The following is a 23204-nucleotide window of genomic DNA, read 5'->3' as shown; positions in this document are numbered from 1 at the left end:
ATTTTGTATTTGGCAATATCAAACTTTTCAAAAAAGAAAAGAACAAAGATATTTTAGCTAATTTGCTTGTTTACATATATCCATAAATTTTGTGGTATAGTACTGTGATTTCATTGAGTGATCAAAAATGGGATAATAAAATTTTTATATTAATATATAATAATTAATATCTTATTAGAATCGCATAAAATATCTTCCTAAAAAAATACTCCCCCCGTCTTAATTTACATGTTCTTTTTGCAAAAAAAAAACACGCATACTAAGAAAAATATTGATTAGATATAATTTTATCTCATGTATTATTAATTATTGCATTGATAAATGAGAATAGAGTTGAGTTTCCAAAAAATCATAATAAATATAAATATTTAGTGCATTGAAAAATGAGAATAATGTTAAATTTTAAAAAAATCACAATTAATACTAGCCTATAACCCGTACGAAGCACGGGCGACTATATAATTTTAATTTGATTATTTATAAGCTTAGTATTATTTTATTAGTGTTTTCTATTAATTAAATAAAATTATATTAAATTATATTAATCGATTGTTTTTATGCACTTTTGAAAGTTTGTCTTGTACAAATTTTATTATATTATAAAATAGTAGTATAAACAATAATTTTTTTTCCATATGTGAATGTTTAAATAATTTTTTTCAATCCCACTTAAAATTTGAATTAAAAAATTCAAAAGAAAATGTGATATACATTTTTATTGTTATATTTTAATTTTAACCATACTATTCATTTTATTACGCTTTATTTACATCTCGATCAAATATACTTATGAAAAATAACATTTCATTTTAGGAGAAACATAAGAAATGTCCACTTTTGTTATTTTGATAAAGAAGTGTTGTTCTCTATTTTTTTTACATTTTTTGTGAGAGGTTCCTCTGAATTGTATTTGAACTTAAAATTTTTGATTTCTTCAATATACTATAAAAGAAAATCTTACATTATTTTTGTCAACTTTTCTCGATTTATTAATTATTAATCATGAACCTCATACCGAATAAATATTAATTTGCCACACTTTTCATCATTTCTAGGTATACCGTCGTTTATTATTCAACTTCACGTTAAATTTAAATTAAAAATTTTAAAAATGTGATATAAACATTTATACCTAGAATTTGAATTAATTTTTTTTAAAAAAGTGACGGGTACATGGTCATTTTTCATTTAACTTTACTTGAAATTTGAATTTACAGATTCAAAATATTGATACATACTATCCTTTTTATTAATTTTATTTACATCTCAATCAAAAATGTTTTTGAAAACTGAGGTCCACTCTCACGAAACATAACAAATATTCACTTGTTCTCCATTTTTACACTTTTCTGTGAGCCACAGAGTACTGGAGCCCTCTATAAGCTGCAGCTAAATTCCTAGGTAATATCCATGACTGAAATATGTATTACACCATGGCAAGAAATATCACATTAAGTTTCTACAAATTAAACAGCAGTAGCAAAATATGAATCTTACTGGGAAGACAGAGCCTAGACATTAAATAGCCGGACATCACATATGCACATCCACATATCACCATAATAGTCATAGCCTAGAGAAAGAATGAGTTCCTCATTTCCTATGGCTATCTTTTTCATCTGTCTGTTAACAGAATAAGATAAACCTCCACAAAATCGACAAATTCCCTCCGGCTACAATAATGCATGCCAGCATCCATTGATGTACACGTAGCAAGAGAAGAGTTTGATCTGTTGAACTGATAAAGCAATTGCAGGAGATCAATCTATGCCAAAAGTCTGTTGTTTTGGTCCATTTGAAAACAGCACGTGTTAAGCAACACAACCTCCGCGTACCATACTCTGGACAATTGATCAACCAGAGCTTCTACGTCTGGTCTACCTTGCAATTTCTTTCATCCAGAATTCCTGTGTCTCTACATCTACACATGAATATAAACACAAATCACTAAAATCACACACACTTTAATATGTATGGGCATCAGATATGTACAATCCATACAAAAAAAATAGTTTGCATATAATATAGTTATAGACAATGAGGGGGAAGATCTTAGTGCCTTTGTGATCACATTGTTTTATATTGTTAGATTTTCTTGTACCTGAAATGTAGTTTAAGCAACACCAGCAAAGAATATCGCAGTAAGTGCAAGGCGTTGAAATTCAAGTTTGTTTGTTTCAGGATCAAGTTCATTTTGTAGCAATGTGCCCATCAAAAGAGAGACCACTGCCACTTATCCTATGGCAATGTCTTTTGAACTACCCATGAAGGCGTATATAAGAGGTGGAATGCAGCTACTATCTATGATTTCGTGTAACCACATATATTAGTATGATAAAAGCTTTTTAAAATAAGCCAAGTGATGTTATTTAGATAAAAAACATACATAACCCCAATTGAGGATCCAGATGTGCAAGTTTTGAGGAGAGGATATCATGTATAGACAAATTTCCAAAATTATTTAGAGAGTCTAACCATGGACAAATTCAAAATCAACATGCATGGTTAATCCTTTGGTTCATGAGGTATTGAATGCAAACTTGAGTTCTATGTATTCTCTGCTCCCACATCTTTACTAATACAATTACTCACTGGAACAGAACTTCAAAAAGAAATTAATAGTTAATCTCTGCACAAAATATAACAACACAGAATATATTTTCAAGTGCCAATCTAAATCAGCATACAAAAATATTCATAGTGATTTCTTATTAATTAGCAAAGTTCATAACTGCTCAAAAGGTGCACATATTGGCAAAACGCTAAATATTAGCGAGTACCAGGCAAGAAGAAGAAAGAATACATAAGCTAAACTACCCAAACTCGAATGTAGATCATGGATATGAAAAGGAAAGAATACAGAAGCTCTTATTTGAACTCCCTTACTGCATCAATAGCTATTCGTAAACGATGCATCCAGTCAAGAAGTTGTGCTCCTTGAACTCCCTTCCTAACTTTAAAATTCTAATATTATTGTCATATTATCTGTTTTATATTTATAGACAGGGTAAATTGGAGGAAGAATAGAATGACACACATAATACTTGGCCTAAGACTCCACTAATTTAAATTAGTGACTCGGATTCATTCACCAAAATTTGAACAACCTTTCCCAGTAGGCCTTAACATATAATCTGAATATAAAAATGCAAGTCCACAACTACACTCCTATTCACTTGTACCCTTTGATCTCTTGCCATAAATAATTTCCAATACCATCCTCCTGAAATTTAGAATTTCACTTTTTTTTATATTCTTTTATTTGCAAAAAGAACTCAGGAAATTTGGAAGCAGCAAGTCGTCAATGTTCATTGCTTGTAAGATAAGTAAGATAATGGGAGATCATGCCATTATGCAAATAATTGTTAATAGTTTCTTGCAAAATATCTTAATTATCTCATTTTCCTCCTACCATCGTATCTCTCTGATTTGATTAGATTATCTAATGATGTATGTGTGGTAAAGTACAAATGTACTTAAGTAGATATTGACACTGATATACTCTTACAATAGCAGAAAAAAAAATAGATATCTAAAGAATTGAAAAAGTGCCTTGTCTACTATATATTTTTGAGGGCGAGATGCACCTCTCTTATGCAGTCCGGCCGACAAAGTCGTGCATTCTGATATCTAATAAACCTTGTTAAAATTTGAGCTTTCTGAGAGACGGGGCACCAACATCTACTTGACCTCAATATCTGTAAAATAATATAGCAGCACCCAACACAAATAAGAGTTATAACAGCTCCAACATTTTTAATTATATAATAAATGATCTCTGGAGATAAGTTTTTATATTGTGTAAAGTTAAAATCTCTTAAACTCTGATTGGTCAAATTTGACAGCGGAGGTCGATCATTACAAACCGAGTACTAAACAAATGTAGAAATAAGAAACATAAAAACTGAAGCTCATCCTGACAACCTCCTTCATCGCCTTCCTAATGTTTGATTCAGTGTGCAAAGATTTGTGTTGTATGTAATTTGGGGTTTTGAATTCAAATTGAACAATAATTCAAACTGACATGTAAGAAATGAGTTGAGGAAAATATTCAGCTCCTGGAGATTTTGCAGCCATGAGCTTTTTGTCTCTTTGCCGAAACTATCTAAACCACTGCGATGGAAAGCTACGCGAAGTAGAAAGAGATTAGACAGCATCACATGATATCAAATGGCTCCAAAACACAGCTTACTTGAAAGCTGGAAATAGCAAGTGCAGTGAAGTAGCTCAATTAAGTGGAAAATTAAGTGGATTGAATAATATATGTTATATGTTATATAGGAGGGAATGATGGATTAAGCTCTGGAGACCACCTTAAAAAGCAAAACAATGAAAAACACATACAATACACAAAATGAGGGTACATAAATGAGTGACATTAATTTATAAATGCTTGCATGCTCACTGATAATATCAAACTCCTATGAGGGTAACACTTTTATCAAACAGGCCTTAAGAGAACTCACCAGGGGTGGGACTCCCCTCTTCTGTTGGTTTGATATTTTCTTTATCTTGTTCCACATTTGTCCTTTTTCTTTTTGATTTAGAACCTAAGTCTCCCAACAAAATTGAAAAAGGTCGGAATAAGATTGAGTCAGATTTAATTACGAAACAGAAAACACAGGCCATGAATTCACCAGAACAATCCCCCCTCAACGCAGGGAAACTATCCAGTTTGAGATGATTGAAAAACCCCTAAAATCCATCCAAAAAACAAATAAACAAAAGAAATATCAGAACCAAAATCAGCATTACAAACCGAGTGGTAAACAAATGCATAAATAAGAAACATAAAAATAGCAGGTCGTCGAGAGAACCTCCTTCATCGCCTGTAAAATGTTTGTTTCACTGTGAAGAGATTCATGTTGTATGTAATATGTGGTTTTGAATTCAAATTGAACAAAAATTCAAACTGACCTGTAAGAAATGGATTGAAGAGGAAAAGATTCAGCTCGTGGGGATTTTGGAGCCATGAGCTTGTTGTCTCTTTGCCGAAACTGTCTAAACCACTGCGGTGGAAAGTGATGTGAAGTAGGAAGAAATCAGACAGCATCACGTGATATCAAATGGCTCCAAAACACAACTCAATTGAAAAAGCCGGAAATAGCAAGCGTAGTGAGATAGCTCAATATTTTAGTCAACAGTCAAGGCCAGAATAATTTTTTTGGATGGCATTTTTTATAATTAGGTATGAAGAATTGGGACGGGGGATGTAAAAAGCCATTGAATTTGGAACCAGGATTTATGATTTAAGGGATTATTAAGCAATAGCGTTTAATGCTATTTTCAGGCTATTATTATTATTAGTACTTGAAAAACATGAGTTCTAGGATCACATACCCTCTTTTGCCATTCAGTTTTGATGTGTTCTCAGTCGTGCACATAGAATGCATATTGTAACGTCCATGGGAATCCCCTAGAAAATAAAACAGATACAAATTAAACTGAGAAAAGTCCAGCTCCATAAAAGATATTAAAAATAAATGATCATGCAGAGGTAATGTGACAGGAACTTCTAGCCGACTGAACACAATAGGTAATTCAAACCAAAATTATCAGAACCTATTGCAAGTTTTCTTATTTTACTTCTGGAATATCTGAATTGCATTTCTTAATCATCTAATGGAGGTGTTTGATAATTCATTCATGTTTTTCCGCAAGCTGTACAGACCCTATACTATGGTACAGACTTACCACTGTTCTCAATGTTTTGCTCTACCGTATCCTGTTTCCTGGAAGCCTGCTGCCCGAGTCTGTATTTCTGCACATGGAAGGAATTAAGAACTTTCAGGACCTTGTCACATCAAATTTTTATAGAAGGAAACAGGATTATAGTGTAAAACATATGAACATGTATACCTGCAAATGGCTCTTTAAATGGTACAATGTTAATCCCTTAAAGCATATGAGTCTCAGCATTGACTTGGGAGTTGCTTCTGCATTACGGAGATACAATAATTAATCCACAGATTCAAAAGCCACTAGAAGTGGAATGGCTATTTTAATTTGAGGGAAACACTGATGAATCACAAATTCAACGAAATTTCTTGTTCTCAGTCATGTTATTTTTAAAAATTAGCAGAGTTCTTCGCATAAATGACAAAACCCAACTGATTTCAAATAATCAGTAAAAATGAACTTACAGAAGTAATATAGAAAATGAATGAAACAGAGGAATAGACTCACTGTCAGGGCCACCAAGCTTAGTGACAACATGAACAAACCGATCATGAAGATCACTAGTCCACCTCAGCCTTGGCTTGGGATCTCTTGTCATCGCAGCTCCACTTTCATATTCATACAAACCGCCTTCACCACCACCAACGCCAAAAAAATCTAAGGAACCACAAATTAACTTCTAAACAACTCCAAAAATATGTCTTAAATATAGAATCAAAGTTACTCCAGCAATAACTTCATTTGCATTCAGATCAGCAAGACCATATACAAAAAAAGAGCATGAAATCCATAACAACTTAAATCACAAAACAACTCACATTTGGGGGAAGCGTGAATCCTAGCGGAAGAGCAAAACAATGGCGCAGACAGTACTTTTCCTACATTGTTAACGGTCTATCAAAAGTCGAATGAATCCTGTTCTGCAAATAAACTACACCCTAAAAATCAAAACAAACACCTATGAGAACTCATAACTCCCAACAAAAACCAGAAAAAAAGAACACTAGCCCGTATACGTATAGCTAATTGACATCGAAAGCAGTAAAAAGTAGAAAAAAATTGAGAATATGAAGTAAAATCTCACTTTCTTCGGCTCATCTGCTCTATCAGTGCCCTCAATTTTGAGTACAGTTGAAGCCTCCCTAAACATATAATCAAGAAAATGAAAATTAGACATAAAATTAGGCAAAGCTGTGTTGAAAGCGTTTGTGTTTGAGTGTGTGTGAGAGAGAGAGACTGATGAAAGCAATAGAAGGCGCCATTGACTAAATCGTCGACTCCATTGAAAATCTCGTTGAGAAAGAGTTGGGGATTGAGGCTGAAAGAATCAAAGAGTTGGGGAGAATATGGAGTATAGTACAGAAGTCGCCGAGAGGAGAGAGACAAAGGGCGATGATGACAGTGGCTTGTGTAGTATTTGTTTTTGTTTGTAAAACTAACCTCTGCTGGGACGCGGACTTAAGGAGATAGAGTTGTAACATGACAATATTATTAAGTTTTAGTATAGCAAGAGACGATTCACGAGACTATAAAAATATGATCAAACCAAAAAATAAGAACAAAACATAGGACTACAATTATACGGCTTATTATAGTATAGTATAGATAAAGATAAATTATCTTGAAAAGAGACAAATATTTTGGGAGAGAGGTATACTTGTATTGTGGGACTGAGGAGTAATAAATGTCAAACTACCATCGTATTAATTAGGACAGCTGTAACTCTAAAATGCCATCTGTACCCGCACAATCCATCTTCATTCAGGTTCAGGCCCAAGCCCAGTTAGTCATTGTTTTCTCCGCTGCTTGTGTGTATATGTACGTATACGTGTGAGATGAGGATGAATCAATGGCGATTCCAAAGATTTAAGATCAATTCTCACACTCTACATTGTTATGATACTTGTTTCTATCGCTTCCACTCTCAAATTTGTAAGCAGTTTCCTTCCAGATCTTCAATTAATTATTTCTCTGAATCAAAAAGTATTTTTTCGAACGATGATATCAAATTTATACTTGATCTATCTAATTTTCTGGTATTGAAGCTCTAATCACGTTCGTTGTTGCAGTAAACAATGAAGAAAGTGCTTCAGGAAGCCGATAAGAATGGTCGAAGAAAGCGCTTAATTAATAAATAAGGTATCTCACTCATTTATATTTTAGTATGTTTGGAAAAGGCTTGTTTAATTAATGTTTTGAATAAATCTGTAAGATTGATAAAATTGTGATTAGTTAGGTTTAGATCTTCTGGATCGGCAATTAAACTTGCCAAAATTCGAGTGTGTTTGATTAGTGGTGGCTCTTCTTTTAGTGAAGCCACACGGAAGATGTATTAATGAATGTTGTTCGCTTACCGAATATGTTCCCCGGTGGGGGTCAATAATCGAACATCGAATCAAGCACATATAAATCGGAAAAAATTAATATTTTTTTGGAGAGTTGTTTTGATGTGGAGAAATTAAACTACATGCCATGTATTGTTAAAAAGGTATATATGTGCACTTCAAACACTTGTTAATTATTTTTGCTAATTTGGATGGACACCTTTATAATCACCACAAATCTCATTAAGTATCAAATAATATTTACATTTTTGATAGATTTCCAACTTTCATTTTGAAGATGAATGCAAGGACTAGCTAGTTGCATGGTATTTCGTTAATTTATTATTACGGTTTTTTTTCCGTTTAACCATGGATTTCCGGAGAAAACTCCTGAAGTTGCATGCAACAGTCACTGTGGTTTTTTGTTTGCTGTTGATTCCCTTTTTATTATTCTGGCTATATTTCCGAGAGTTCTTGATTTCATGAAGATAAATTCCAGTCTTTAGTATGAGTAAATGCATAAAATAGTGGAAATTAGATGTTGTTGTCTTGATGGGACGTTGGAATGTCATCATTTGTATATATAGTCTAGAGTATGTTTTTGCTGAATTGGATATCTGAAATATACTGACATGAGGTACTTTAATGACTACTATTCTAACCTCAGTCACTGTGAATATGTTGAGAGTATAGTCATGGGCTACGTGCTCATTAAATTCTTGCTATAAATTAGTTAACATGGATGAGACTAGAGTTCTCAGGGCACCAAGAATATTTGAGTCCCAAAGTATTTGAAGAAGTGCTCGAGAGAAAAAGGAAATAATACCAGTACGTTATCCAACCATTCTACCAGCGGTGCAAGACAGTTAGTAGCCATCTTTTATGTTTTGTCTTGTTTGGATAAAGTGCATGTGCTAAATGAAATTTCTGGAATGAGAGTGCTGGATGCTAAACTCGCTGTTGGATATGATTCAAAAAAAACAAATCACAGTTTAAATTGCACACATATTTTAAACCTAGGTAGATGATTCTAGACAGGTACATCATTATACTCGTTGTTTAAATAAATGAGATGGTTCTTGTTGGTGTTGGTTTCAAAGATAATTTGCAGCAGTATATTTTTTTAAGTTTGCCCTCCTAAAATTTGTATATGTACCTTTAAAAGTAATTCTCTCCTTTTAGGTAGTGGCATCAATGGACTGGCCTGAGGTCACCACATACAGAGAACTCTACACACATGGTCAGTGAGAGGAAATATTAAGGAATCTCTACTGCACTTGTGAAACTGAAAGGGGTGTTGTTGCTAGTGGCATGACCAGGTTCAAAAATTGTGGTTTTATATAATTAATTTAACCACCTATGTTCTCTAATCTTTCATTGTTTTTGTAGGGACTATTTGATGGCATTCTACCAGCAAACAGAACTCCGACCTAAACGGATCATATTCTACAGGTTAGGCATGATCTGTGGCACATTAAGCGTGTTTAATCATTACTTATTTTGCACTGCATATATCGTATGGGTTTCTCTTTCTTCAGGGATGGAGTCAGTGAAGGTCAGTTTAATCAGGTCTTGCTGAAAGAGATGGATGCCATTAGGACGGTTGATGTGTTTTATTTTTTGTAAGTAATTACTACCTTCACTTGTTAGTTGTTACCCCTATAGTTCAAGTTTGATGAATTGGAAGATATATCTGTTTTTAAGGTCTGCCAGGCGCTGCAATCAAATTATTTACAATGGCAGGAAATCAACTGATCGGAGTGGCAACATATCACCTGGTTACATATTGTTCTATTGTATCTTTAAAAATCTTTATTATTCTGATTAGCAAATAACTGGCTTTTGTATACCAGGTACTGTTGTAGATATGACCATCTGCCATCCCACTGAGTTTGACTTTTATTTGTGTAGCCATGCTGGTATACAGGTAATCATCTTAATACAAGACCACATGGATTTTGTACAGGCAGCAGTAATAAATGCATGTGTTGTGTGGCAACACAATAGAGATACAAATGTACATATTTATTAATATACAAATAGAGAAACAAATGTAAAGATCATAATCAAAATAAACACAAATACACTCATATTAAAAAACTAACATGAACCAATGAGATATAGAAACCATTAAACATCAACTAGTTTATTCAATCTACCAAAACATCTGAGTAAAGGAAATCCAGATCTGTTCATATTTTACCGGTAACAATTAGCTAGTTAGGATATTAAATAAGAACAGAAAATTTATGCTCACTAGTTCTCCACGAATTTAGGAAGCTTGTTGATTGAATATCATATACTAAAACACACAAATTCTACTATACATACTGTGACTATTTTAATGTCATTAGCCTAATTCATAACTTACGAAAAATGCTTATGGAGTATGTAGATTCAGGATAGGCAAATAAAAGGATCAGGGAACATGTAAGCTAACAAACACTGCATTGTATCTTGTTGAATAATGAATTTGTTTAAAATAAAACTTGCTCTGACGCACGTGATCTACGATGGAGTTATATATGCATGCCATTGCATTTACATGTATAGGTTTCCCTATGAAATTTATTCAATGTGATATCTTAATGGACAAAATTTAATATTTTAATATTCTCTTATCTGTTAATGCATTCATAGATTATGACACTCAAAATATTTTAATGGGCAATAGGACGGACTTTGACTTTGTTGTCGGCAATGCACAGACTAATGAGGTTGGTTGGATTAAATCTCTTAGGTGTTTACCATATTGTTGCTTAATAATGCATTTGAAGGATGGGAGGTGATCTTTACTTGATGTAGCAATGAAGATGAAAAACAGATCACCTATTTGAAATATTGATATGCGGATTATGCTTGTCTGTGCTCTATTATGCTTATTTTTGCTCTAATGTTGGATGTTAATATGCTTCCATTATCCTACAAATGGAGTTAGGGTGTTGAAAAGGTGAAACCTCCAACCGGTAGCCCAATATCTATGTTAATGGCTACTCCAGATGGCTCATATGCATTACCAAGCAGTTGATGTTTTTAAGCTAAATGAGTAAGCCTACCCTTCCCTTCCTTTCTCTTACAGGCATATTTCTGTAGTCTTGTCTAATCAGTCCTGGAGTCTTGTCTAATCAGTCCTCTAACTGGAAGATTCTGAGTGAATTTATATTTTGCATTGGTTTTTGGGATAAAGCGGCTTTTACGAATGAGATTTTGTATTGAGTTAAGTTGATAATCTTCCACCAGAAGATTATGTATGAGTTTCTTTGCATAATAATTGGATTATTGCTTCATAGTCCGTACTACCTTGTTTCTTTCACAAATTTGTATTTCACTTTAGCATGCTGGATATTTATGTTGTCCTTGTTACTCTGCATACTGTAATGTAAATGGTCATGTTTTGCTCTCTCAATTTTGTGTGGTATAAGTCTTTACAGATCATTAAGACTGTCTGTTCCGCATTCTATAGTAAGGTATTAATTATCGAACTGATACCCGACTTCCCAAATATTGAACTCTCAGGTGTCAGAGATACCATCATATCTCAGTAAATCAGTGTTTGTCGAGCACAAAATGTTCTTGCCGATGATTAGTTGCCCAAAAATATTGTAAGACATACTGTAAAAAGAATTCAAGAGGCCCATAACAGCAGCGGAGATAATAAAGGCCGTGATTCCCAGTTGCAAGGTCTGCATTTTTTCTGTCTTTGGAATGTTGCTGTCATGGAATGCCCGAGGAAAATATAACTTCGGAATCAAGAAGTTTCGAAAGGTAGCTTCGCAAATCAGCCCAACCAAAGCTGCTCAGAAGTACAACTTAGATGCAAGTTTTTTTTTCAAATATGTGTGAGTCCTTGTATTGATATCTATCAGGCTAACGAGTGATGCCACTATGGATATGATCTTCTAGTGAAATTTGTATATACATTCATTTATGCACGTATGTATATTGTGTTAACTGTGCCAAATATTTATCATTTAATATTTTTATTCACGGCAATGTTGATTTTAACCGATATTAAGAAAATGGAAGGTTTTTTAAATTGTCAAAAATGATCTTAATTTATTATGATTTTGGTGTTGTGAATTAATCAACAAAACTGTTAATCTAAGTAAATCTTCCCAAATAATGTTGTAAAATTTTGTATTCGGCAATATCAAACTTTTCACAAAAGAAAAGAACAAAGATATTTTAGCTAATTTGCTTGTTTACATATATCCATAAATTTTGTGGTATAGTACTGTTATTTCATTGAGTGATCAAAAATGGGATAATAAAATTTTTATATTAATATATAATAATTCATATCTTATTAGAATCGCATATAAACTAAGAGCATCTCCAGCAGATTACCTATATCATGTCCTAAGTTAAAAATTTGAGGAATATGGACAAAAATTCACTCCAGCAGAATCCTTATCATGTCCTAAGCTAAAAAATTTAAGGAATATGGACAAAAATTCACTCCAGCAAAATCCTTACTCATTCACTAAAATTCATTCCAGCAGAATCTTTACTCATTTCCTAAATTTTAGCATCCACTCTTCATTCCTCATAAATAGGTAACCCCTAACTCATTCCTTATTTGTTTTTTAATGATTAAATATTCAACTTTCACTGTTTGGACACTCTTTCCCATATTTTTCTTAATATTTTTTTGTTAAAAGAAACTGAATTTAATACTATACTAATAATAGGGAACATAAATAGGGATCATTGTTGGAGCTATCAATCAATATAGGATCCCTGTTTTTAGAATTTGAATTGTTTATTACAGATTTAGGGAACCTAGTGGGACTATAATGGAGATGCTCTAATATAGTGAATCCCATCTAAACCAAATCTGATTAGAATCACATGAAAACTAATATCAAATATAATATAACCACATTTGATTAGAATTCGAAAATCGATTTAATTTGATAAAAAAAATATGTGAATCGGAAATTTAACCCAAATAAAATTGAAATACTAGATTTTTGATAATCTGTAATCAATTATATCCAAATAAATATTTACCCGAATTAGATTATGATTCGAAGTACATGATATTCGGGTATTTTCTATTTAAAAATTATAATTGAATACGTAATTTTTTTTCTATGTTATTCTTTAACATGATTTGATATTATTCAACATGCTACCAAAATCATCTTAAGTGGCTTGGATCAATATTATTATATATAATAAATTTTAAATTATTAAGACTAGTTAAAATGCGTATAATTTAACCATAATTTGTGGATATTGACTCATGTGATATTTCTGTTTGTGATGGGGGTGTTAAACTGCGGTGAGTACTATTTTTTGACAAAAAATATTCGCGACTCTTTATATTTCGTAAAAAGTATAAAAAATATATATAATTATTATGTGTAAATTTATAAAAATATGCTATAAACCTTGATATAAGAGGATAAAAATTCCTTGTCATTGATTTAATAAAGACATTTTGTTTGGAAAAATACTATATACCTCAAAATTCGTCCTCAATTTTTTTTTTCTCAAACCACATGACGGATTTTAAATGAGTGATTTATATGAATATTTATTATTATATATGTAATCAATTACACATTATCCAATAGATTTGAGAAAAAATATAGGAACAAATTTTGGACACTTTATGACCATTCGATGAATATTCAGAAGCCGGGACAATATTTTTTAAGCACGGGATAGGTTATGTCCAGCGGTTTTTAATCGCGGGACAAGATCATTTTTCCTGTCCAGCAATTAAAAAGCGTTGAGCGTCATTTTTCTTGCGCGGGACATATTAAACTTTTGTTATAATCCTCATCGCTAGATATTCATCCAACGGCCAAAAAGCTTTATGTTACATAAATGGTCCTATCCTAACTTATTATATACTTATATATAATAAGCATAAGGTAGATAATTTGGTCGCATGGTCACATTGTCCAAAATCTTATCATCCGTTAGATCGTATATTGAACAAATAAGCACCGTTAGATTGGAATAAAATTAATTTCTAATTCTATAAGGCAACTAATATCTACTCGATGTTTATAATTCCTTTTTTGAATCCAAAACAAATTCTGTCTTTCACATGTTTATGATTTTTTAATCGAAAATAAATATTTCTTACCAACTTTAATTGTGGAATAATATAAATCGTACCGTCACAAAATTATTTTTATCTAATATATTTTAAAATTGTTAAGCTGGATATTTTAATCCAAAATAAATATTTCCTACCAGTTTTAATTGTAGAATCATATAAATTGCACCGTCACAAAATTATTTTTATCTAATATATTTTAAAATTAGTAAGCCAAACTTAAATCATATTATAATAATTCTAATATAAAAGACATTTATAAATATAATCTAATGGAAGTTGACGTCAAATATTCTACTCAATATATATTAAAATTTTAGAGAAAAAATTTAATACTTTGGAATGATACATAAGAGAAAAGTTATGGCTTGATTACAATAGTTTATTTGAAGCCATTAATGACTGTGATAGTGTATTTTATACTGCATCGCCACTGTCGGATGATCCAACATGTGTGACCAGTTTTTTTTACAGAAACAAGTCTGAAAAGTAGAACTTATATATATTTATAATAGTTCTGACTTACAAACAAATAATAATTTCAAATTTTATTTAATTGAAAATTTTAATTTATTATCAATAAATTAAATTCTTTCAAACCATTTACAATATATTTAAAAATTTTATAAATAATTAAAAAGCTCTCGTGCCTTACACGGGCTATAAGCTAGTATATCTAACTTATATATGCGAGGGACCTGAACCCATTTTATAAAATAACTCACGGAAAAGTCCATTACTCGTAAGAAAGCCCAGGCCTTTTAGTTAACCCAATTTATTTTTAGGTATAAAATCACTCGTCGTGTAGGTTAAGGCGGCGGCTAGGGCAACACCGCAACGATCTATGATAATCGTGTGTGTATGTATCTATTTGAGTGTAAAGTGCTGAATCATTTCGTGATGCTATCTGTTTCGAAGTCCAAAAACAGGTATATATGTTGTGTTTTTAAGCCCTAGATTTCTCAATTCTGATTGTTTAATAGTTAATTTATCTAATTTGAAATACACTAATTATCAGATTTCTTCTTGCAGTAAACAATGAAGAAGATGCTCCAGAAAAACAAAACAATGATCTGCCTGATTGGGTAACATTCTGATACTTGTAATGAAAGGCTTGTTTAATGGACTAGCTAAATGCCATTTAATTGTGGTCTGTTTTGAACATATATGTGACAATTGGTAGTGGTCGGCTTTATGCTGATGATAGATCGTGTCCTTGATCGGAATTTTTTGTGGTCTGTTTTGAACATATACGTTGTCAGATTTATTGATGGGTTTTGAATGCTGGTAACTAACCCTATGATATATTGTGCCCTTGGTTGTGTTGGTTAGCTGTATCGGAATATTTTGTCATAACATAAGTGGGTAATTTGTGTTAGTTTTGAGCGCCCTTTTTCTTGTACTATAATATGGAAGGTAATTGAAAAACTAAACCACATTTCGATCTCTATCTATGAAAATACTTTCTCTTATTGGAGAGATGATAATGGGAAGCCATAATCTCGAAATTGAACGATTAATGGTCATTAAGAATGCAGATATTGTTGATAAGATTTTATTGTATCTTGTTGGATTACATTTATGGCCTGTTTGGGAAATTGGATTTCATTTGAAAGTTTGGATTTGATCAAATAATCTGTTTGAGAATGTGGATTTGGATTTCATTTGAAATCCAAACATTCAAATATTTGTATAAATTTGAGTGTTTGAAATGACAACTTAAATCTTGTCATTTGAAATGAAATGCATGTCTCCAAACGGCCTCTTATTTAAATTAAAACATCGAGGGAGGATCCATTTGAATCAGCGCTATCGTGCAATTGGGATCAATTATATATGTATGTTGTGTATTTACTTTTATAGGTTTCCATATGATATGAACTTTATTTGTTGTGATATCTAAGAGCACATATATTAATATTTAAGTACTCTCATATCTGTCAATTTTTTAATTAATGCATAGAATATGTAATTCGTGAAATATTGAAATTCATTATGTGACTTATGTCAGGTTGGCAAGGGAAAACAGTAGTTCTACCAAACCCGCCTCAAAGTGGACAACGAGAAATGCCAACATTTTCGTTGCGGAATTCCCACTTTGCTTGATATTTGTAAGACTAACAAAAATTATTTGTTACATGTACAAACTTCATACAATATATGCAAAATCGTGACATTCAATCTTTATCTCTCTAACAAGCTTTATATGTCCAATGTACTCTTTGTGACCAGTGGTCATGCAGCTGATATGAGGCAAAAGAACCCAAAGGCTGGCAACCCATTTAATGAAATTGCACCTATTAAATGGGAGATAATTTGTGACCACTGCGAGGGATTCCTTGTGACTCGGCCAACTGTGTGCGAGAGAACATCAGAAGAGCACACAATTGCTGAAGGTAGATCTACTTCTTACTTAATTCATTAACATATAAATAATTTCCCTATAATTATGCATTGACCCAAATATATTAGTTTAACATGTAGTTCTTGCGTCTTTTTTCCCATACCTGTATATCATTTTATTTCTAAAAAGACATGATAAGATTGTTGTTAGGAATTAATCATCATATTGGTTTTTGTTGTCCATCATTGATTAAATATTAAAAATTTGAGAATTTAACTTTAAAGGTGTTTTCTCTTAGCTTTTAATCTGAAAACACTTGCAATACCACTTGTACAAAAGATAACCAAGAAGGTAATATGAAAATTAAACTGGCTTCTACAAAGAGAAAGATAAAAGGAACGAAGCAGCACATCGTGGAACTTTTGAAATCGCAAGAACCGAGTTAAAAGTGATAACCTTCTTCCATGCAGTTCTGCATATGTATTCTTTACAATATTGTCTTATACTTATTCCCATGTAAAATCAGGGCTCAAAAGACTTAAAATCGATGATGTTCAGCACGTGCAAGTTACTTGAAGTAGTTTTTATATTTGTCTATTTATTTATTGAGCTGAACGATGTATAATATGTGTTTGTTAACCCAAGATCGAGTCTGTACTTTGGAATGATTTTTCTTAGTTTACCAGTTGTCTACAGATTTCTGTAGGATTTGCTTAGGTGCCAAAGTTAATGTTTTCATGAAGTTATTGGTGGAAGAACAGAGAACATAGTATTGATTAATGTACAAGAAATTTATAAAATGAAAATTTTATTATTATATCCTTCCGGTATCTGTCTGAAACTGCGAATTGATAAATATATTAATTTAGAAAAATTAGGAATTAATATAAAAATATTAAATTTTGGTATGTATGTAGAAGAATCAAACATTTTTATCCGCACCACTGAATTGGCGAGAACAATCTACTTCTATATATAATAAGCCAACCACGGGAAAAATATGCCTAAATAATACTTGTGAAATGACAAGTATATCCCAGTTATTTTTTAATTACATTTCTGCTAAGACCTATTAAAGGAGCTTAACGCTTCCACTTTTGTCTTGAAAGAAACTGATACACACCGATGATGTTCTTTTCATCCTCATCCCAATACACGGTGTAGGAATTATATGCGAAGAACATTTGAGGTGTTGTTTGACAGGTATAGAAGTAGAAGTATATTAGAGTTGGAAGGGTTTTATGTGTTTTTTTACGGTAATGTAATCAGCTTATGTTAATTGTTATTGTGGAAATGTGATATATATTTGTTATTTTGTGTATTCTGTTTACTGTGTTTTGTTCCTAGCCATAATTTTTTGGTCGTTAATTTGTTGTTGAAGTATATAATTTTGCTCTTATTTTAGTTATTTGGAATGGTGCATTGTGGAGATTCTAACTTGTTGGCAAGTAATTTGTTATTATGTCTTATAGTGCAAGGGATGATTTAGTTAAAAGTACTCCAATGATAAAGTTGCAACTATATCCGTGCTTGTGCCAGTTTATCTGAAGTAGTCTGATATGTACGGAATTGGATTCACTGTATATGATTCACTTCCTATGAACTATCCCACACTCTTGGTGTAGAAGGCATCGGCATTGTTATTATTATTAGGAGTCGTAAACAGGGATTGCATTCATCATATATTATACCCTAAATTGATAGAGCTGGGTGGAGTTTTGAAAGAAGGTGAGTCCTTAAATAGTGATATAATATGCGGTGCTTTACTTTCTGAGTTTCATAATCTTGTCAGGTAATATTATTCTTTAAGAAGCACCGTGATTAGGAAAGAACGTAAGATGTCAAATATGCCTCAGGTTCTTACGGGAAACACCTACAGACTAGTACAGTTCTTGGATTAATCAACTTGATAGGATATTATACAATTTAAGAAGAAGATGGATGTCTAAAAATAAATTAGCTCATAAGTCAAACAATGTGGAAATGAGGAATGTTACAATTTATTTCATGGACCATAATCAAAACTAATCTAATGTCCATAATTGATGTAAATATTTTGTTACAGGCGAAATTAAAGCATTGGAAGCAGCTATGAATGACATTAATAACTCATTTGGAAAAGGAGCTGTAACAAGATTAAACGTTTAGAATCTAAACTATTATTTGGTATAAGAATTGAATTTTTTTATTCAGTGTAGATATTATTTTTTTGCATCTCAATATACGTGTTAAAAAGTCAAAGTCGGTTAAAATGTAACCGGGACAGAGGGAATATTAAACTTTCTGTCGTAGTATATTGTATAGTTTGGTTGAAAGTTATTAGTTTGTGATATATCTTTACTTCTTTTTAAAGGTATGTTTTCGTACACACTTTGAGGTATTGTAAAACAAACTCAGTGCAATCTTTTTCACGTGAAGATTATCTTGTTTAATATCCAGGATACGTATGGCTCTGAGATGGTGAAGGTATGCTTGTTATATAGTTATAATGTACTTGAAAATCTATTAAGTTTTCTAGTATTCAATTCACTGGTTTTCAAATTTCTTCTTGCAGTAAACAATGAAGATGATGCTCCAAAAAGATGGAAAACAGTAACTAAGGCTGGCTAATCTGCTACTTATCTGCTATTAAGAAGCTGCTGCTTGTCTACTTGGTTATTTCGTTGAAGATAAAGCAACGCGACATATCGGGAACTTTTGAAATTGCAAGAACTAAGTTAAAAGCTGGCAATGTAGATGATTTTTTTCCAAGTAGTTGAACCTACCAATGTATTCCTTACCATATTGTCTTATGCTTATTTCTATGTAACATCAATGCTCAAAAGACTTAAAATCTAAGTTACTCAAGTAGTTTTTATATTTGTCTGTTTATTTATTTACCTATATAATGTATATAATACGTTTGTGTGATGACAGAGGATCGATTCAGCACTTTGTAAAAAAAATTCATAGTTTACATGCTACTCACTTGACGTATATGTAATTAATATTATTTTTAAAATTTTATACTAAAGAATGTCAAATCTTATATCTATATAAAGCAAAATCTCGGGCGTCTTACGTGGCGCTCTTTACGCTCTTGAATCAAAATCCCTGCTCTCTGCACTTTTGGCTATTTCTTTTATATTTTCTCTCAGCTTGCCTAGCGGTTATGTTCAGCCTGGGACTTGGACAGGCACTTCAGTTACCCGCTCCGTAACTGAGGTCTCTGTGCCTCCTCAGAGATTTACTTATAAATGGCCTTCTCTGGACAATCTTTTCACACCGGGGAAAGCCGATCGGCATGAATATGACGGATTCAGCTAGAGGGTCAAAGCGGGTATGTATGTTATTCTTGCTGATTTTCAGGGTTGATTTATGTTATATGATCATAGTCGTGGGCAGTTATCTCCTTCTGATTTATCCGGAGAGCATAGCAGCAGATTTTTATGTATGCGCAGTTCGTTGTCTTTATCAATTTCTATGTGTATTTGAATTGGTGTCTGTGTTTCATTAGGGTTTTGATGCTTAATTTATCGTGGATTTTGATTTTTTAATCGGTGATGATTAGGATAAAGTCTTAGATTTGACAGAGGCAAGGAAAGGTGAGGAAAATCCAGGCATCCAGCTGTATGCTCAAAAACAAACCTCCAGCGCAAGTGGAGACTGTTCTAAGTGACTGCTCCTCAGCAGCAGTTCACCAACCTAAGCGCAAGAGCCATCGTTACATTCCACAGGTGGTGATTATTTTTTTCAACTTATTTTAAGGGGACTTGTGTGTTCATGCCTTGCTAATAATAGTTGTCATTTGTTTCTTGTATTCACATATGAAATGTTTTTGCAGCTCAAGGTAATACGTAGTTGCAGCTTAGTCATTCCACATGCAATTTTATTTTACAAGCACTTGTGATATATGATAGAAATCTTCTCATTTATTGTGTCATTTCTCGGACTTCAATCTTCTTTTCAGGGAGATCTTGTATGGGCAATCAGTTCAGACACGATTCATTCTCTCGTGGGACTCTCTGAACTTTTCTTTGTACTCCCGCTTATGAATTCAGGTAAGCTGAATTATTATTGCTTGATAGAATGAATTGATAAGCTTCTTTATCCTTGCTATATGCTATGGTAACTCTCTCCACATATGCACACAGCCACACACTTAACTAACTTCGTATCAGACTCTTTGAGGCATTTAATTTTTGCATCAACTAGCTACTATTGCTCTACCTGATCTTTTTCTGCTTGAAGTTGTTGGTTTTCTATAAGTTAAAAACTGTTAACTGAGTATCGAGGTGAATAATGAACTTCTCCTTCGGGTTATTCTGCATTAGGTATATCTGATCCTTTGCGAGTGCCCTTGCAATTTTTTCCGGCATAGTAGCATTGTCTTTGTCTTTACTGCTACATATAGTAAGCTACTTGCCTGCTATATTATTTGGGCTTCACAGTTTGAGCTTGAAATGCTTGGAGGCACAAGTCACTTTCCCTAGAACAAGTCCTGTAAGTGGGCACAGTGTGAAACAGGAGTCAATGGAATTTTCAGAAATTACTTCTAAATATTATATATCTTTATGTATAATAAAGGATAAAACACAAGTTAATTATTAGAATACAATCTAATAAAGAATATTCAACCATTAAATGTATTAATAGCTAGCAAATTTGCAAGTAAGATTTTGGTGAGAAATGGCTCAATTCACCACTATGGTGCCAGCAAGTAGAAAGCCAGGTTATATTCGCACAACGTCCTTTATCTGAGGCCACCAAGTCTCTACCTCTTTATACTGCTTTTCCCAACTGATGTTTTTAAATAAGTTGTATAACTTTGTTGTTCATTCTATGACGATGTGCCTAAGTTTGTCTGCTTATATATTGTTAGTTCGTAATCGTAATAAATTGTGATTACACATAGATATAGACTATTCTTGTAGAGATAAAGTTTAATGTTTTAAAGAATATCTTTTTATTTATAAGATTGTTTTCAGTTCTAGGCCTGTGAGCTTTCAAGGATGTTCTTGCATTGGCGTCACTCGACAGGGCCAACAATTGAGCTGTTGAGAAACAAAAAAATAAAAGAGGCCTTCGAAGATGGTTTTAGGAGTTGCGTAAAGATTTTTATGGCCATTGATCCGAAATATATTGGGCAGACAAATTTGGCGAAGGGGTGGCCAAATGGATGAAAGAATTTTCTGTTATGGAGGCCGTTGTATTACTGAGAGAAATGCTCTGTGAAAGCGAGAGATAGAGCACACCTTTAAAATCCAAATACAAAAGATGATGTTTGCTCAGAGAAAACAGAGGATGTACTTCAACTACTTTAACTTAAAAATTTATGAAATGTTTTGGGACTTCTTTTAGTGTGAGCAGCCTTTGAGGCTTTGCAAATTGTAGGATAATGGTGGACAAAAATTGTCTTGTCTTGATTAAGATATTGTATAAGCTGCTATTCATTTGGTTCTCAACTTTTAGACAAATGTGTTATCTTTAATGTAAAAGTTTAAATTTGCAATTTTAAAGTTTTTTATTTTTTTTCATTCCTTCTTTCACCAGCTTCACATACCTCGATCTTTGATAACCTTTTTTCTGGAGCCATTCAACATCAGCTTGGTAATCTTTTCAAATTACAGCAGCTTAATCTCGGCCACACTGGTATTCTACAAGGTGGCATATTTGGTTGGTTATTGAATTTATCTACTCTGGTACACCTCAGCTTGAATGGTATCAGTATTGCCAAAGCATATTTTCCATTGTTATTGCTGACATGAAAATGAAAGAATGAGAGTGTGATATAATACTTGGAAGAAAAGCAGAACAGATTCCTTTTCAGGAAACTTTCCCAACTTGCAAGCAGTTTGGGAACTTGTGATAAAAATGATAATATAACAACTAATATTGTTATTTAAGATTATAAACAAACAGCTTATTTGTTTTGATAATGTGCTCCCGAAAAATGTTTTTACTGACGGATATAGGAGTCTTAGTATGAGCTCCCAGTTTCCCATGCAAGTCAATATGAGAACTTTATATCTTCCAAAGTTAATTATGATGGTGATAAAAAGATGAATGATCTCATTTTGATGGTGATACAAAGATGAATGAGGTTTAAAGTTTAAACTGTGCACTTGAAATTTTCTTGAAAAAATAATACACGCTCAGCCCAAAAACTGGGGGAAAAAAATGAAAAACACGATTTTTTATAATTTAGAAATATATAACAGAGTCTCACCCTAATTTAGAAAACTTACAAACATGTTCAAGCTTTTCGACCATATGCCTCAAATATATCTCATTTTCGTTTCGGTTTTTGCATTTTTAGCCCCATATCAAATACATCTTTTGTCAGAAAGGGTTGGTTCAACTAGATTAAAAGCGGAGACTTGTATCCTTGGTCACAGGTTGGACTTAACTCCGAGGGAGCAGAATTTGTGATTATGCGAGGAAGTAAATTTTAGAACTATCTTTTTCAAAATATCAAAAATAAAATCTACCTATCTACATTACTTTTTTTTTTTGTATAAAAATCACCATTTTCAATTTCGGATATTGAAGGAAAGTTTCAAAACATCATTTTTCTATATATCAAAAATAAAAACTAACTTAATAAATATCAAATCAGAATTTGAAATTTCTTTTCGATTATTTTGATATGGAAAAAAACTTACTTTTTTTCCTCCAATTTTCTGAAATTTTTGGATGAAAAATATCAAAAATAAAAACTACTTTTTTTAGTTTCGGGTATATTAGAAGCAAGTTGTAGAACTATCATTTTCAGTATATCAAAAATTAAATCTACCTACCT

At 32.4% G+C, this 23204-nt stretch overlaps 2 protein-coding genes and 1 long non-coding RNA gene across 17 annotated transcripts; 2 read left to right on the top strand and 1 right to left on the bottom strand.

Annotated features, from left to right (window-relative positions):
* Positions 1-1426: 1426 nt before the first annotated feature.
* On the bottom strand, positions 1427-6617 carry LOC108194648 (myb family transcription factor PHL11-like). Of its 4 annotated transcripts, XM_064090414.1 has the most exons (11): positions 6498-6617; positions 6187-6336; positions 5860-5936; positions 5695-5761; positions 5341-5416; positions 4918-5009; positions 4638-4695; positions 4467-4550; positions 3588-3698; positions 2102-2301; positions 1427-1921 (listed from the first exon to the last, which is right to left on the bottom strand). In XM_064090414.1, exons 2-7 carry the CDS (start codon positions 6275-6277, stop codon positions 4667-4669), a joined length of 432 nt encoding a protein of 143 aa, XP_063946484.1. In that variant the 5' UTR covers positions 6278-6336; positions 6498-6617; the 3' UTR covers positions 1427-1921; positions 2102-2301; positions 3588-3698; positions 4467-4550; positions 4638-4666. The 4 variants fall into 4 exon arrangements, with proteins under 4 accessions (XP_063946484.1, XP_063946483.1, XP_063946480.1 ...); XM_064090413.1 differs by having other exon boundaries at positions 4467-4695; XM_064090410.1 differs by having other exon boundaries at positions 3588-4695.
* Positions 6618-7415: 798 nt separating this feature from the next.
* Positions 7416-11964, top strand: LOC108194657 (protein argonaute 10-like). 9 transcript variants are annotated; one of them, XR_010290347.1, is made up of 10 exons: positions 7417-7611; positions 7749-7818; positions 9186-9322; positions 9393-9455; positions 9542-9625; positions 9708-9781; positions 9857-9930; positions 10678-10720; positions 10942-11049; positions 11520-11964. XR_010290347.1 is itself a non-coding variant. In XM_017361613.2 (9 exons), exons 3-8 carry the CDS (start codon positions 9315-9317, stop codon positions 11029-11031), a joined length of 393 nt encoding a protein of 130 aa, XP_017217102.1. In that variant the 5' UTR covers positions 7418-7611; positions 7749-7818; positions 9186-9314; the 3' UTR covers positions 11032-11049; positions 11520-11964. The 9 variants fall into 9 exon arrangements, 1 of the variants encoding a protein (XP_017217102.1); XR_010290348.1 differs by having other exon boundaries at positions 10938-11049; XR_010290345.1 differs by having other exon boundaries at positions 10644-10720.
* Positions 11965-14809: 2845 nt separating this feature from the next.
* On the top strand, positions 14810-21939 carry LOC108194689 (uncharacterized). Of its 4 annotated transcripts, none has more exons than XR_001801429.2 (9): positions 14810-15008; positions 15112-15164; positions 16091-16190; positions 16312-16475; positions 18777-18889; positions 18978-19742; positions 19974-20139; positions 20373-20463; positions 21391-21939. It is a non-coding gene; the product is annotated as an uncharacterized LOC108194689 (long non-coding RNA). The 4 variants fall into 4 exon arrangements; XR_010290334.1 differs by having other exon boundaries at positions 16312-18151; XR_010290332.1 differs by having other exon boundaries at positions 16312-18889.
* The last annotated feature ends 1265 nt before the right edge of the window (positions 21940-23204 follow it).

The sequence above is a fragment of the Daucus carota genome, chromosome 1, assembly GCF_001625215.2.
Source record: "Daucus carota subsp. sativus chromosome 1, DH1 v3.0, whole genome shotgun sequence".
NCBI lineage: Eukaryota > Viridiplantae > Streptophyta > Magnoliopsida > Apiales > Apiaceae > Daucus > Daucus carota.
Note: the sequence above shows the minus strand (reverse complement) of the source record. Positions and strands in the feature narration are given on the sequence as shown.